Raw genomic sequence first — 18257 nt, 5'->3', positions numbered from 1 at the left:
TAAATAAAAAATTAAAAAAAGCTTAAGAAATAATCACAACAAAACAAAGACTAAGCAAACCATGTACAATATGGCAAATCACAACACGTTGGAAAATTAAAGATGAATTTGCACAAATTCATAACAAATAGCACAAGTGAAAGGTATCAGTAGCCCTTGGTACACAAATGGATCGAGTTGAAGGTTTCAAACAAGTTCATCAAAAATAGCAATGCTGTTTCAGATCATTCAAATGCAGTTGCCAAACATTGCCACTGCAACAAAAGCTGCTCCAATAGCCTTCAACATTGTTCCTTCAATTCCGATTAAACTCACTGCTCCAGAACTTTTCTGGTCCTGTGTTGTTGTCTCATCTTCATCTTCTGCAGAAGATGATTTCCCCTTACCAGCTTTAGGTGCTTTTGCAGCAACTGGAGCAGAAGCAGGAGCCTTAGTCCCAAAGAAATCAAGCGGAAGCAAAACCTTATCCAAACGATATATAGCAAGTTTGTTATCTTGATACACAACACCAGTCACAGTAGCATTAACCACACCAGTTGAAATATTAACACTGTTTCCCAACGATTCGAAGTTCAATGGACGCTTTAAAGGGTCTTTCCCTGCCACTGTCTCAACAGGGTTACTAAGAGAATCAAAATTATTGCTATCGACAAACTGTGGCAGGATGTGGAACTGCAAGAGTTCGATTTTTTTGTTCTCGTTTAGCGAGTTCAAGAACCCTGCTTTGAGTTGTGAGAAAGCTGAGTCGTCTGGTGCGAGGATCGTTAGTCCTCCGCTTTTTCCTGTTATGAGCTGTGAGTTTATGCTGCTCATGATTTCTGTAGTTTTTAGTAGGCGGGTTAGGATGTTGAATGTTTTGGCCTTTTTGAGGATTTTGGTTATGTCGTCCGGGGTGGAATCAGAAGTGTCTGGTGAATCTGGTAATGTGGGGACTAATGGTTTTGACGATGCTGGTGATGTTGCTTTTGGTGCCGGGGCGTGTTTTGGCGATGCTACCGGTCCGGTTGCTGCTGTGTTAGGAGAATATAATGAGGATAACATGAGTAGAAATAGTGAGAAGGAAAAGATAATTTGTTTCATGTTTGGCTTGGTGGAGGAATTGAAATAAAAATGATTGGAATTTTTGTTGATTTGTATGTTGGATGTGTGATTTGGAGGGTAAAGAGAGGTGAATTTATATAGAAGGCCAAGATAATGATTTGTAGGTGTAATGTTATAGTTCTCTAGTTGTGTTTTTTGGTGATATAATTAATCTGTCATAGAGAATGATTAAGGATCTTTTATCTTATTTTTATTGGTGTTACATCTCTTTTGGTGATCATGGTTTATGGTATGAAATTTTGATGTGGTGAACCGTTAACTCTGAAATGAAACTAACATTATTGGTTCTGAAATCACTTTAATGTTTTAATGTAAAGGTGAATTCCATATATTACGTAGTGCACTTCAATGTTTTTATGCATTAGTAACATCAATATATTACAACATCTTGTTTATGTCTGCCAAACAATCCTTGATATAAAGTTGTAGTCATCAACTACTTGTATACTTTGTACCGGTTTTAGTTTGTTTTAAAACAATGAATCCACATTTTTCTTATTGGAAAGATTTACTTTTAGAAATTTATTATAAGTCTCATCAAATAAAATAGTGAAATTAGTGATATGACAATAATTTTAGGTTTTAATGAGATTGAGAAAAATCTACCGGCACTAACGTGACACACCAACATATTTTAATAATATTAAAACTACTTCTCTCATTTTTTTTTTGTTTTTACTTTTTTAACTTTTTTAAATTTTTGCAAAATTTTATTTTTAAATGCAATTATAAATGTAAAAAAAAAAAGAAGATTCCGTTCTTACCAAAGATAACTATACTATAGATAGTATTAGTGTCAATTCGATCCTTCCTTACTCCGGTAGGGGGAACATCACCATGGTCGGACCTGAATAGATATAATACGATGTGACAAGTAAAATCACCCTCATCCAGAATAAATGTGTTGAACCAAGAGAATATAACAAGTAAAATGAGTTATAGAAAGTGAGGGACTTCACCAAAGAAAATGTCTCATAAAATCACCCTCATCCAGAACAAATGTGTTGAACCAAGAGACAACCGAGTGAAGCTGAAGAAGCCTCTGGTTACGAACTTTTCTTAGGAAATACGCCTCAGATGAAAGAGATCAAAGAATATGCCAATAGAAGGCCACCAAGACTTGTACTCAGTACGTAGCAAACCCTCATATATGTCCATGATCCCAAACAAAGTTGGAAAGGGGCGATTTCCAAATGTTTTAAGACGCCAAGTTCAATTTCAAAAAAGGGAAGCCAAAGTTCTATTATAATAAATAGGCACTTATATAGCGGAATCATGCAGTCATCGAAAGAGATGTATATTCTCTTCTTTTCTAGAATTAGATAGATCGATCGCTCCAAAGGGTCGTCGACCGTAATGTCATCATCATAGAGGGTGGCCTTAATGCTCAAAATCGAAGAGGCACTGGCTAGTATTGCATTCACCCAATCAAACTTCAGCATGCTCGAACGATGTCGAAGAGTCAATCGCTCTAGCACCTCAGCGACGCTAGGATCATGACCTTTAGTACTCGGGAAAACCTGGATGAAATCTTTGAAAAGTTACCTTCTATGCAAATAGCCCATACCTCATATTCTAACAATATTGATGAGAGAATAAGGACCTCAGGGCGGTTTACTCCTCTACCTACATTTGTTATAAGGACGTACCTAGTAGAAGAAATTTATTTCTCCAAGGAATCTTCAATCATCCTTTCTGACCCACAATCGTTAAATATAAATATAACTTATGGCCTTACGTGATCACTGTTATGAGAAAGATGATGAGAATCATGGGATGACCCAAATGAAGTTTTCACATCATAGTCAGTCACTAAATCGACGATGTTATTACTCATCCTAACTAAAAGTAGTAAATGCTTAAAATATAGCTTGAAGTAGAGGAGTATATGGTTAAAGAGATCGTTGAAGTGAGAGGAAAGAAAAAAGGAAAAAAGTTTTAAGCGAAATTATGAATCACTTATAGTGATGTTCTTAGTAAAAAGGTGAAATTCTGGAGTCAGATACGTGATGTCGAATAGGATGTCACGACACTACTATCTGAATAATTTTAAACCAATGAACAAGAAAGAAACAAACAAATAACAAACAACACAAGAGAGTTGTTAACCCAGTTCGGTGCAAACACACCTACATCTGGGGGCTACCAAGCCAGGGAGGAAGTCCACTATAAGTAGTATCAATTTAGAGTAATACACTTCAAGATTACACCTTTCACTTAATATCTACCCAATGCAACTTCAACCTAATACTACTTAGATCAGAGATTCCACTCACTCCCCCTCAATCACAGCAGTGATGAATAACACTCAACGAATATGAATAGAAGACACACTTCAAGGACACAACTTGATCTTGCTTAAAAGCTTCAATCAAGTACAATGATACTCTTGCTTAAAAGCTTCAAGTACCTCTTACAACTCAAACAAAAACACCTAGACCAAGACAATCATCATGATGATTGTTTGGCTCACAAGAAAGCTAGAACTTAAAAACCCTAATAACGAAAACCTCTTAAAACTTCTCTTAGAAAACCTCTCCACGGGCTGCAGCTTCTTCATAATATATATAGCCTTCAAAACACAGCAGCTGGGCCTTGGATCCAAATTAGTCTTTAACCTAATTAAACTAATTTCCACAAATCAAGGAACCAAAATAAGAGCAATTAAAGACGTCCTTGAAAAGATCAAACAGATCATAATCTAATATTTCCAAGTAAGGCGCAGTCCAATATTTCCAAGTAAGGCGCATAGGATCTTAACAGATCACACAAACAGAATTAGTAACAGAATAAGATGTAACAGCTACGGATGTCATGACATCGGCCTTGACATCAGGTAAAGGCCTGCACAAATAAAGACTTCACTACAGTAGAATGCATGTCATGACATCAGTTTTGACATGATAATATCACAATGAGTTTTACCAAAAATTACAGCCAATCAACAACATCTACAAACTCCCCCTTTGGCAAATTTTTGGCTAAAACAAGAATAGATGTAACCATATAATATCAGAGCACAAGCAGCAGATCACAACACCAAGAATACAGAAAAATAAATTCTGTAGCAAAAAGGGAAACAACAACCAGCTTGTTTAATCACCAGAAAAACCAGAAAACAGCTATTTAAACATCTGTTACAAAATACCAATATCCATTGTCAAAGAGACCAGAAACCAGAAAATATCCATTACTCCCCCTTTTTAGCCACAAAAGGAAGCCAAACCAAAACAAAAGTACAAAAAGAGAAACACCAAGTCAGTCAAAAGAGAAAACAGCATAAATGAAGTAGGGCTAATTGTCAGATCCACCAGTCTCTTCATCACTAGAGCCACCAGTCTCTTCACCAGCATCACTACTCCCAGTCTCTTCAGCACCCTCACTATCCTCAGCCTCTTCATCATCACCACTATCAGCACCATTTTCTTCATCATTAGTTTCACCATCACTTCCACCAGCATGATCATCATCTGCAGACTGCTCAAGTCTTTGAATGAGCTTTTCAAGCTTCATCTTCCTATTGTCCAACTCTTTACAAGTCTCTTTCAGCTCAGCAATAAGAGAGGATTTGGTCACAGATTTGCTGGTTTGTGATGTCCCAGCAGATGTTATGTCATCTGACCTTTGGAGCAGCTTATAGTGGAAGGACAAAGCACTCTCCCTCTTACACACAGAGTCTTTAGCTTTCAGAATTCCAGGGTATTGCTTGAGGATTATCCCACATATCAGGGATGGAAAAGCAATGGGTAGCTTGGTAGCAGAGGTACCAACATGCCTCATAGTTTGATCAAATATGTAAGTTCCATAATCAAACTTTGTCTTGGTTCCCACAGCATATATGAATCTACCTAGGCCAACAGCAATGGTAGAAGTGTGATTGGTAGGCACCCAGTTAGCAGCACCAATTTTGTGCAGCAAAGCATACCTGACATTAAGAAGACTAGCAGACAATTTACTCTTTATGGGCCATTTCTTAACCTTACCACCAGTGATAACTTTGCACACCTCATTGTCAGTCACTTCAAGCTCAGGTTGAGCTTCATCATCCCTACCTAGATAGAGGTTGACAACAGTTGGGGAGAAATCTATACATTTTCTTCTAACATACACCTTATGAAAATCCTCAGCTTTCCCATCAGCACAATCTTGAGACAAATTTACTATAAACTCCTTCACGAGCATTTCATAGCATTTAGAAAGATGAGTAACAGTTTTAAGCAAACCTGCAGATTTGATGAGCTTCATGACCTCTTGACATTCCAGAGCATCATTTGCAAGCTCTCTTTCCAAAGCCAGTCTTCTCTGATAAACAAACTTCCACTGGATAGCATTTGAAGCATAGTGCAAATAAATGTTGTCCAAGGGAACATCACGAACCTTTGTGGAGGATTTGGTGACATCAATCTTCTTCTTTGAAGGGATGTCAGGGACATCACTTAGGACATTGTCCTCTGAGTCAGAAACACTTCTTTCTTTCCTCTTCTTCACAGCAACCTTGCTCCCAGTTCTTGAAGATTCAGCAGGGACCTTCTTGATCTTTTCTTTGGTGGCATTCCTTAGAGGAGCAACTTTAGTCTTGGGAAGATGTTGATCATCAACCTGTTGTCCCCTTCGAGCCTTGACTATGTTAGAAATGCTAGAGATGAGGTCATCATCAGCAATGTCAATAGGATCATCTAGATTATCCAGATCCACCACATCATTTACACTGTCAATAGGGCGAGTAAGCTTCTCTTTAGGAGAAATAGCAGTGACCTCTTCAGCTTTCTCTGTTTCAAGAATCTCAGCATCTTTAGCTCCAGATGTTTCAACATCTTTAGCATCAGAAGTCTCAACATTGTTAGCTTCAGATGTCTCAACATCAACATGATCTTTGCTAGCATCAACTTGATCGTCTTTGCTGTTCTCAGGAGCAGAAGCTTGGGCTAAAGGAACAGATATTCCTTCTACCTTGTGACCTTCATTCAAGATTCTCGTGACAAGACCTGCGATCGCATTGTGGACATATGCAGAACCCTCTTTATCCCTAGCAGAAAAAGTTTCTGGAACGGACCCACCAGTCGATTTTCGTGCATGCATCTTTCTTGGTATACTACTAACAGGATCAGTAGCCGGAACCGTGTTCAAGGGCACAACATCCATCACAACATCCCGATCACTCACCATATTTGGTGCCCTAGAATCGGATACTGTTTCAGAGCGGGAAGTCGTCTTCTTTGAAGGAGAAATCTGAGACATGCTGAGAAGGAATGAAATGATGGGGAAGGGTTTGTGAATGCAGAAAATCGGTGAGGTAGAGTGAATGCAGAAAATAGGATTTGTGGGAATAGGGACCGTTTGGAAGGAGTGAAAGTGAGGGGGAAAATACACTTTAATATGCAATGATAACAAATATTTGGAGAATAGAATACTATTGGCCCCACAAACGGTTAATTGCTATAATTCCTCACAAAGACAAATACCTAGCTTACTTCTCAAATTTTCAAATTGATTAGCATCCAAAGCTTTTGTGAAAATATCAGCCAGTTGAAGGTTAGTAGCAACATGTTCCAAGGCAATTACTTTATCTTCAACAATATCTCTTATGAAGTGATGCCTAATATCAATGTGCTTGGTCCTACTATGCTGGATATGATTCTTTGAAATATTAATGGCACTTAGGTTGTCACAATATAATGTCATGACATCTTGTGTGACATTATATTCTGTTAACATTTGTTTCATCCAAACAAGCTGAGAACAACTACTTCCTGCTGCAATGTATCCTGCCTCTGCAGTGGATAGGGATACACAATTTTGTTTCTTGCTGAACCATGAGATAAGGTTATTCCCCAAGAAGAAACATCCTCCTGACGTACTTTTTCTGTCATCAGCACTTCCATCCCAATCTGCATCACAATATCCAGTGAGAATTGGTTCACACCCATGAGAGTAGAGCATACCATACTCACAAGTACCATTCACATATTTCAGAATCCTCTTGACTTGATTTATGTGACTGATCTTGGGTTCTGCTTGATATCTAGCACACACCCCAACAGCAAAAGCAATATCAGGCCTACTAGCTGTGAGATACAGCAGACTTCCTATCATGCTTCTATACAAACTTTGATCAACATTAGTGCCCTTTTCATCTTTGGACAATTTTAAATGAGTAGGTGCAGGTGTTCTTTTGTGACTAGCATTTTCCATCCCAAATTTTTTGACAATGTTTTTGGTATACTTGCTCTGAGAGAGAAAAATTGAGTCTTCCATCTGTTTAACTTGCAGCCCAAGAAAGTAAGTTAATTCTCCAACTAGACTCATTTCGAATTCTGATTGCATCTGATCAACAAAATGTCTAATCATCTTGTCTGACATCCCACCAAACACAATATCATCCACATAGATTTGAGCAATCAGGATCTTTCCTCCTTCATCTTTAACAAAAAGAGTTTTATCTATCCCTCCTTTCCTGTAACCATTACTAGTAAGAAACTCAGTTAGTCTCTCATACCAAGCTCTAGGAGCTTGTTTCAGGCCATAAAGAGCTTTTCTTAGTTTGTACACATGATCAGGATGGTTTGGATCAGCAAAGCCTTTAGGTTGTTCCATATAAACTTCCTCACTCAAGTATCCATTTAAGAAAGCACTCTTCACATCCATCTGGTATAGTTTGAATTTTAGAATACAAGCAACTCCTAACAACAATCTAATTGACTCAAGTCTAGCAACAGGAGCAAAAGTTTCATCAAAGTCAATTCCTTCAACTTGAGTGTATCCTTGAGCAACTAGCCTTGCTTTGTTTCTGATAATAGTTCCCAGTTCATCTGACTTATTCTTGTAAACCCATTTTGTTCCAATGACATTTGTACCTTTAGGTCTTGGAACCAGCTCCCATACTTCATTCCTTTCAAACTGGCCTAGTTCTTCTTGCATAGCATTAATCCAAAACTCATCTGTCAATGCTTCCTTAACATTCTTGGGTTCAATTTTTGATACAAAACAGGAGTTTGAGACCTGTTCTCTTGACCTTGTAACAACTCCACTGTTGGGATCTCCTATAATAAGTTCACTAGGATGATCTTTTTGAACTCTTATAGAGGGTCCTTTGTTAGAGGGTTCAGCTTCAGCTTCTGTAACAGTAGGACTGCAATCATCTTCTTTCTTAGATCCTTCAGCTGCGGGTTCCCAGAATGTTCCAACATCATCTGTGACATCTGCTTGTTTGTGAACATCATCAACCACTACATTTATGGATTCCATGATTATTCTGGTTCTTGAGTTGAAAACTCTATAGGCTCTGCTGTTTGTAGAGTAGCCCAGAAAAATCCCTTCATCACTCTTGGAATCCATCTTCCTTCTGTGATCTCTATCAGCAAGAATGTAACACTTACTACCAAACACATGGAACTATTTGACAGTGGGTTTTCTTCCCTTCCAGATCTCATACAAAGTGGTAGAGGTTCCCTTCCTTAAGGTAACTCTATTATGAACATAACAGGCAGTATTCATGGCTTCAGCCCAGAAATAAATAGGGAGTTTCTTAGCATGAATCATAGCTCTGGCTGATTCTTGAATGGTTCTATTTTTCCTTTCAACAACCCCATTTTTCTGTGGAGTAATAGGAGATGAAAATTCATGGTGTTTTCCTTCAGAGGAGCAGAAATCAGCAAACTTTTGATTCTCAAATTCCTTTCCATGATCACTTCTGATTCTCACAACATCATTTTCCTTTTCCCTTTGAATTCTTTGACACAGGTCTTTGAATACATCAAACACATCTGACTTCTCTCTGATGAAGTTTATCCAAGTGTATCTGGAGTAGTCGTCCACAACCACATAAGCATATTTCTTTCCACCAAGACTTTCCATTTGCATAGGTCCCATCAAGTCCATATGAAGCAGTTCTAGAACCCTGGAAGTAGTCAGATGTCTAACCTTTGGATGTGACATCCTGGTTTGTTTTCCTACCTGACATTCACCACATATTCTTCCTTCATCAATTTGTAACTTGGGAATTCCTCTCACAGCTTCCATAGAAATAATCCTTTTCATACCTCTTAGATGAAGGTGACCAAGTCTTTGATGCCACAACTTTGCTTCTTCTTCTTTAGAACATACAGTTGAGTAGCTAGATTCATGAGAAACCCACAAGTAACAGTTATCTTTGGACCTGACTCCCCTCATTACTACTTCCTTTCCTTCATTAGTAACCACACACTCAGCTTTAGTGAAGTTAACTTGGTATCCTTGGTCACAAAGTTGACTAATGCTTATGAGATTAGCAGTCAAGCCTTTGACCAACAAGACACCTTCCAGATTTGGAACTCCTGAGCAGTCTAGTTTTCCAACCCCTTTGATTTCTCCTTTAGCTCCATCACCAAAAGTTACATAGCTAGTAGAATGGTTTTTGATATCTACTAATAGATTCTTGATTCCAGTCATGTGTCTGGAACATCCACTGTCAAAATACCAATCTTCTTTGGTTGATACTCTGAGAGATGTATGAGCTATTAAAGCCATATTTTTAGGTGTCCACTGTTGCTTCTTGATGGGCACGAGCTGCTTGGGTCTGTAGTATGGAGCTTGGTCTGGGTATCCATATAATCTGAAACAGTAGGGCTTAATGTGTCCAAATCTACCACAGTAATGGCATCTCCATCTTTGAAATTTCCTCTTCATTTTACTTTTTTCATGATGTTGAGTCACATGTTTTGACATCGGGTTCAACATCTTAGATTCTGGTTTAGCATTACTACTAGCTTGAGGATGTTTCTTTGCACCAACAAATCCTATACCAGACATATCTCCTGAACCCTTTCCAATCTGTAAAATCTCTTCCAACATATCAGAACCACTGTTTAACATTTTGACAGATTTTGACATCTGATCAAGTTTGGATGTTAGCATGGTAACTTCACTGTTTAGACCAGATATAGTTTCACGAAGCCCTGTGTTATCAGCCTCCAACTGGACTATGTATTTCTTCTGCTTTTCACCTTGTTGACAGACTTCAGCACTTCTGATACATAGCTTCCTGTAAGATGCTGCCAATTCTTCAAAGGTTAGCTCATCTTCACTAGAATCTTCATCAGAGACACAAACACCAGTAAGGGTTGTGACATGTTTGGCAGATTCTTCTTCAAAATCACTCTCAGAATCTTCATCAGACCAGGAGACTGACAGTCCTTTCTTTTGTTTCTTGAGATAAGTGGGACATTCAGCTCTAATATGTCCATATCCTTCACATCCATGACACTGAATTCCTTTGCTTTGGTTGTACTTTTCTTCAGGTTTTACCTTTCTGCTAGAGTCATAGGATCTGTTAGTGTCAGATGAGATGTTCTTGACATTTGGTCTTGACTTCTGATCCATTTGATCCGCTGTCGCACGCGGGTCAAAAACGAGTTAATTTGCAAAACTGTAGTAACGACGGTAACGGTAACTCGAATATCGTCTCACAAGGATTCTTGAATTTACTAACCGAAATCAAAATGGGGGGGGTTGTTTGGTGATCGTAAAAGTGATTATCAAAAGCAATTATTGAAATAAGTTATTTTGAAAAAGTGATTATAAAATAAGCCAATCTACCGATTCAGTTCCTACCAATCATCGATTATTATAACTTCACTATCCTAAGCGAATTCTAATCCTATTTGGATGCAAACTCAATGACAAGCGCGGTGAGGTTTGCGAGATGTGCAATCCTAATGTCCGAATTAAGCGAACGGGATAAATTATCATGAATTAAGCAAACACGATCGATCAGACACGGTATGAATTAAGCAAACATAACGCGTCTATGTTAGGATCATACAATCAACCAAATTGAATCAATATATTTCATACAATTGAATTAAGCATACAAGAATACAAAATATCATTGAAAGGAATAGAAATTAAATTGTAAAATTATAGTAATCTCATAGTATTAGAACCTGAACACGGTAGATCGACTCAGACGAATTAGTTCTCCATGAAATCGTACAGAACTCAGAGTATTTTTTTCGTGAATAGTGTAAAGTGAAAAAGTAGATGTACGGCCAGACCTAGACTAAAGAGAAGACAAAAGGAAATTCGGGTCATAATAACCCAACTGGGTCAAAAACATCCAGAACCCGGCCCACAATTGACCAAAACTAAAACAAACTAAGACTGCAACTTAAAACGAAAATCTGGGAAATATAGGCTCCGAATCTGACTTTGACTCCAACACAAAAGTCGTATCTCTCTTTCTTAGCTTTTCGGCGATTATTAGAACGCCTCAATCGGACTCCTGGAACTCCAGATATGATCGTTTCCGTGCAGACTGTTAAAGCTGAAAATTAAATACGAAAATCAAATAACAATAAAAATAAATTAAAATATAAAAACATTATAAAATACAAAAATAAGACAAGCAAACCATGGAAATGTATAAGTACAACCGTAGAGGAATGTGCATCAAAATGCACTGATCAAATTCCCCCACACTTGAACTTTTGCACTCCGAGCAAAATGAAAAACAAAACAAAGAAAGCACAAATACATCAACAGTTACTCATCCTAGGCTACAAATCTTCTTCGGGTAAGTTTACATCGACAGGTACTAATCTTGCACACTAAGGACATCGTAAGAACACTATACACAGATATGCAGACATAAGCCTCCTAAATACACAAACTAATTCAAATCATATTATTATACCATAGCCTAACTTACTCATCCTTTTTGCTCTTTTTCATTCAGGCGCAATCACATTAAGCCCGTTATCTCCACACACTTATAGCAGGACGACCGGTTAGTGACTCTGATCCTCTTTTGCACGGGGTTCCGGTACTTACGTGGCATAACCCTTTGCTTACTCAGATGTAGTTGCGGGGGATCGGACCGTAATCCTCCCTACCAAGTTCAGCACCAGAAACCGCTGAACCAACTAACAAAGAGTTTTGAAAACTTTTTTTTTTGAAGATTACACAACCGTTGGGTTAAGTGACCGGGTGAGGATCACCAAACTTAGAAGGTGTATTACCTTTTTCTTTTCTCTTTTTTTTCTTTTCTTTTCGGAACATTCACTTATATTCATCGGCTTCCTGCGTAAAGTGTGTGAGAGATGGTGCCGACTGCTGAAATAAACTACTCAAGAGCTGTCAGAGAATGAGAATTTAAGGCTAAAACATAATAAAAAAATTCAAATCGATTTCCATATGCAGGAGACTTACGGTGTTAGAACGATACCGATCTTGTGAATTTTTCCCACGTCTCCGCAAACTCGACTTAAATCAGTCTATAGCCTAAAACTTTCAAGAAGATGCATTTTTTATTGGTTGAAATTAAAACAAAAACAAAAAAAATTGAAAGAAAACAAAACAAATAAATGATTCTCTCCCCCACACTTAAGACATACATTGTCCTCAATGAAATAACATTAATATAAAATAAGAGTGAGAGAAAGGAAAGAACACACCCGAGTAGTCAAGGAGGATAAGTGATCACATAAGCTGCCTTTCCCAAAGAGAGGTCTTCTATATTCTCTTCTTCCAAAGTGGAGCTCTCATGGAGTAGCTTTCGGTAATGCTCATCGTCCTTAAAAAGTGGTTTAGCTCCTTCGCCTTTTATTCCAGGATCAAAGAATGTTCTTCTAAAAGTAAAAGTGTCAAATGGGCACGTGAAGGTGCTCTCATCTTTCACAACATCACGGAACCAAAGGTTATGGGGCTGCCTCACTACTTTTGTTGCATCTTCAAGTGAGATCCTATGCACACACATGGACGAACTAATATCATAAATGTCATCCAAGGTCCATCCAATTCCTTTCTTATGCTTCTTCAAAACCTACAAAAACTTACTTTCTTGATCAAAATAAAGTTTAGAAGAAATTATAACCGGAAGTTTTTCATTCATCTCTAAATAAGCATATTTAAGATTTTGAGGAATTGGTTTCAGCTCCCGGTAAGGTGGTTGTTCAATGGATGGTTTGATCCGGGCAGCCAGGGTGTCGAGAGCTTCATCTACATGAACAACTTCATTTGCAACCTCATCTGTAGTAAGAATATCAACTTGCAAGGCAACCTCAATTTCAGTACAAACAGAGCAAATTTTAGTGTCAGTACAAACATCACAAGAGTAAACATCATCAAAACCAGACAATGATGGAAAATCATCTGCAAACAAATCAGTGCAAGTATCAACAACATTTTCAGAAAGAAACTCTATTTGAAAAACAGAGTGCTCTTCCAAGCGTTGTTGGTTTGATCCTTGAGCTTGCTGCATGGCATTCATCAAAGTGGCAAGCTGTCCAATCTGTGTTTGCAAAGTCTGGAGAGTAGAATCTACTTGCTGTTGATACTGAAGATTATTTGCAGCCATTTGTTTGACAATATCCTCTAGTGAAGGTTCGGAAGGTGCAGAGCACACAACCTGAAATTCCTTCAGATGCTTATGCGGATCCTCACCTGCAAAACCATTAAACCTAGGCAACAAATGTGTTAAACCATATTCCAATTCAAAAGGTGCATCACCCGCAGGATAGTCAATACATAAACCATTATAGTTCACATTAGGGACAGCCAACTGCGTTAGTGTTCTTTGTTCAGCCATGGGTTCAACATACACCGAAATACCGATTATGTCCCATACATGCATAAAAGAATAGAAAGAATAAAAACGATTAACTAAATTCAGAAAAATATAAAAACACGAAATTTAATCTAATTAAGACAAATAAGAATTTTAGGAATTTTTTTGGATTTTTTTGACTCTATGAAAATAGTAAAAAATTCATTAAAAATAGAAAAACGATGAATTTGGCAATTTTGGCTCGAATTCCCTTACTCTTCTAGAGTAAAGGAGTATTAATCGTACGATTTTTTTACTTCCAGTAAGAAAAAACTTTTTTCAATCGAATACAATTTTTGCAAAAACTGATTTTTTCGACTCTTAACGCGGATTGGCCAAAACCGTGAGGAAACTATGGCCAAAACACACAAACACTACACCTAAGACTCTAATATCAGTTAATATTTACAAGAATCCCCGGCAACGGCGCCAATTTGATCCGCTGTCGCACGCGGGTCAAAAACGAGTTAATTTGCAAAACTGTAGTAACGACGATAACGGTAACTCGAATATCGTCTCACAAGGATTCTTGAATTTACTAACCGAAATCAAAATGGGGGGGGGGGTTGTTTGGTGATCGTAAAAGTGATTATCAAAAGCAATTATTGAAATAAGTTGTTTTGAAAAAGTGATTATAAAATAAGCCAATCTACTGATTCAGTTCCTACCAATCATCGATTATTATAACTTCACTATCCTAAGCGAATTCTAATCCTATTTGGATGCAAACTCAATGACATGCGCGGTGAGGTTTGCGAGATGTGCAATCCTAATGTCCGAATTAAGCGAACGGGATAAATTATCATGAATTAAGCAAACACGATCGATCAGACACGGTATGAATTAAGCAAACATAACGCGTCTATGTTAGGATCATACAATCAACCAAATTGAATCAATATATTTCATACAATTGAATTAAGCATACAAGAATACAAAATATCATTGAAAGGAATAGAAATTAAATTGTAAAATTATAGTAATCTCATAGTATTAGAACCTGAACACGGTAGATCGACTCAGACGAATTAGTTCTCCATGAAATCGTACAGAACTCAGAGTATTTTTTTCGTGAATAGTGTAAAGTGAAAAAGTAGATGTACGGCCAGACCTAGACTAAAGAGAAGACAAAAGGAAATTCGGGTCATAATAACCCAACTGGGTCAAAAACATCCAGAACCCGGCCCACAATTGACCAAAACTAAAACAAACTAAGGCTGCAACTTAAAACGAAAATCTGGGAAATATAGGCTCCGAGTCTGACTTTGACTTCAACACAAAAGTCGTATCTCTCTTTCTTAGCTTTCCGGCGATTATTAGAACGCCTCAATCGGACTCCTGGAACTCCAGATATGATCGTTTCCGCGCAGACTGTTAAAGCTGAAAATTAAATACGAAAATCAAATAACAATAAAAATAAATTAAAATATAAAAACATTATAAAATACAAAAATAAGACAAGCAAACCATGGAAATGTATAAGTACAACCGTAGAGGAATGTGCATCAAAATGCACTGATCACCATTCTTCTCATAATCTTGTTAAATTGTCTTCCAAGCATGGCTATAGATTCAGATAGATTTTCTTCTCTACCTTCCTCTACTTCTTCTTGAGAGTTGGACACAAAAGCTAGACTTTTATTCTTCTTTTCAGTGTTGTCACTGATCCCCATCTCAAAGGTTTGAAGAGATCCAATTAATTCTTCTACCTTCATATTGCTGATATCCTGTGCCTCTTCTATAGCTGTGACTTTCATATCAAATCTCTTCGGCAAGGATCTAAGGATCTTTCTCACTAGCTTTTCATCAGACATTTTTTCTCCTAAAGCTCCTGAGGTATTAGCAATTTCAAGTATATTCATGTGAAACTCATGAATACTTTCATCATCTTTCATCCTTAGATTCTCAAACTTTGTAGTTAGCAACTGAAGTCTTGACATCTTAACTTTGGAGGTGCCTTCATGAGTAGTTCTGAGGGTATCCCAAACATCTTTGGCTAGTTCACAATGGTGTACTAGTCTGAATATATTCTTATCAATTCCATTGAATAGAGCATTTAAAGCTTTAGAGTTGCCAAGAGCCAGCTCCTCCTCATCTTTGCTCCATTCTTCCTCAGGTTTGAGGGATGACTTGCCATCTTTTCCAGTAGTGACAGGATGTTCCCATCCTTTATTTGCAGCTCTCCATGCTTTACTATCCAAGGATTTCAGAAAAGCCACCATACGAGGTTTCCAATAATCATAATTAGATCCATCCAGAATGGGTGGTCTGTTCACAAATCCACCACCTTCCTTGTCCATAGTACCAGAAAGTGCTGTCCCAAGATCTCACCCAGTAAGAAAAACAGGCAGGGTGCCTGCTCTGATGCCAATTGAAATTCTGGAGTCAGATACGTGATGTCGAATAGGATGTCACGACACTACTATCTGAATAATTTTAAACCAATGAACAAGAAAGAAACAAACAAATAACAAACAACACAAGAGAGTTGTTAACCCAGTTCGGTGCAAACACACCTACATCTGGGGGCTACCAAGCCAGGGAGGAAGTCCACTATAAGTAGTATCAATTTAGAGTAATACAGTTCAAGATTACACCTTTCACTTAATATCTACCCAATGCAACTTCAACCTAATACTACTTAGATCAGAGATTCCACTCACTCCCCCTCAATCACAGCAGTGATGAATAACACTCAACGAATATGAATAGAAGACACACTTCAAGGACACAACTTGATCTTGCTTAAAAGCTTCAATCAAGTACAATGATACTCTTGCTTAAAAGCTTCAAGTACCTCTTACAACTCAAACAAAAACACCTAGACCAAGACAATCATCATGATGATTGTTTGGCTCACAAGAAAGCTAGAACTTAAAAACCCTAATAACGAAAACCTCTTAAAACTTCTCTTAGAAAACCTCTCCACGGGCTGCAGCTTCTTCATAATATATATAGCCTTCAAAACGCAGCAGCTGGGCCTTGGATCCAAATTAGTCTTTAACCTAATTAAACTAATTTCCACAAATCAAGGAACCAAAATAAGAGCAATTAAAGACGTCCTTGAAAAGATCAAACAGATCATAATCTAATATTTCCAAGTAAGGCGCAATCCAATATTTCCAAGTAAGGCGCATAGGATCTTAACAGATCACACAAACAGAATTAGTAACAGAATAAGGTGTAACAGCTACGGATGTCATGACATCGGCCTTGACATCAGGTAAAGGCCTGCACAAATAAAGACTTCACTACAGTAGAATGCATGTCATGACATCAGTTTTGACATGATAATATCACAATGAGTTTTACCAAAAATTACAACCAATCAACAACATCTACAAAAGGAATGAAAGTGTTTCTCTAGAGAAGTGAATGAAAGCCTTATAAGATAAACAATTGCGAAAAATTCCAAATTTTAAACTAACCCTTTATTTATAAGCAAAGATATCTTAAGGATAAAGATCGACTATGAACAGGGATTACTAGATCAATGACTAGATTTCTACTTACGAACGTGTCAGGAATGACCGATGATGCGTCTCAATGATAAAATTGATTAAATGTGCTTGTTCCCCATCACTTTTTAAATTGATCCCAAGCGATTCAGTTTTACATCATGTCTGACTAATATACGGATGCCGATCAATGATACTTATGACTTAGCCCGACTCTCTTAGTGTCCAACCAATCCTTAGGGGCAACTGATTTGGACCGGCTAAAGGCCCAAATGACTATGACACAAACCTTCTCAAACCCACTCTACTCGACCTAACATATAAAATAGTTCATATACTATGAAAAGGTACACAATCTCTGATCTCCCATTTTACTTTACACATTCTGAATCTTGAACTGTCTTGGGTGTTGAAGTGCTAACCATGCATGTCCACCCTATGACACCGTGAACGAGATTGGAGCCACCGTCTACAATCAACAACCTTTCATCTCTCATAATTTCTGGTTCCTTCAAGAACAAGAATCTCCATTTATGTTTCCTGAACGGAACAATAATTAAGAACCAACAATAGATTTGCACTTCTGAATAAACTAATATTCTATGGCTGTGGTGATTGCTATAAATATCGCATAATAAATGTTTGACCATTGTTTGAATGGGGGATTTAATTTCCTTGAGCTTATTATTTCTTTATTTTGAGTGTAGTTAATTAGTTTCTTATCTTTGTATAAACAATGATTAATAGTGTTTTGTGCACCCTATTACAATTATTATTCTCGTGTTCCAATAACAAATACGTTCTCCTTAGTTTTATACGAAGTTAACATAATCTTCGTGAATACGATAATTTACTCACCACATTGTAGTATTGTAGTTTTGTTGGAACAAATATCGCACCATGTTTTTTACATTAACCGGAAAATACACGACACAAATCATCATGTAACTCTTACTTTTCAAAATTGTGCATCCTACTAGGTTAAGTAGGCATGCCTTCCCAGATAACTTATGTACATCTCAACTTCATGATGTTCCACAAACAAACTTCTCAGCCAATCAATGCAATAACAAACACCTCTAGATACTTGGATATGTATACGAGCCTACATCTTTAAC

At 37.5% G+C, this 18257-nt stretch overlaps 1 protein-coding gene across 1 annotated transcript; it reads right to left on the bottom strand.

Annotated features, from left to right (window-relative positions):
- Positions 1-1157, bottom strand: LOC131648208 (fasciclin-like arabinogalactan protein 11). Its single transcript, XM_058917988.1, has one exon. It carries the CDS (start codon positions 1078-1080, stop codon positions 229-231), a length of 852 nt encoding a protein of 283 aa, XP_058773971.1. The 5' UTR covers positions 1081-1157; the 3' UTR covers positions 1-228.
- Positions 1158-18257: the final 17100 nt, after the last annotated feature.

This window comes from Vicia villosa, linkage group LG2, assembly GCF_029867415.1.
Source record: "Vicia villosa cultivar HV-30 ecotype Madison, WI linkage group LG2, Vvil1.0, whole genome shotgun sequence".
NCBI classification, from domain to species: Eukaryota; Viridiplantae; Streptophyta; class Magnoliopsida; order Fabales; family Fabaceae; genus Vicia; species Vicia villosa.
This window is presented reverse-complemented; position numbering and strand designations above follow the sequence as displayed.

Excerpts from the sequence above, each read along its gene's own strand:
- LOC131648208 (XM_058917988.1), bottom strand. The coding sequence starts at position 1,080 with ATGAAACAAATTATCTTTTCCTTCTCACTATTTCTACTCATGTTATCC.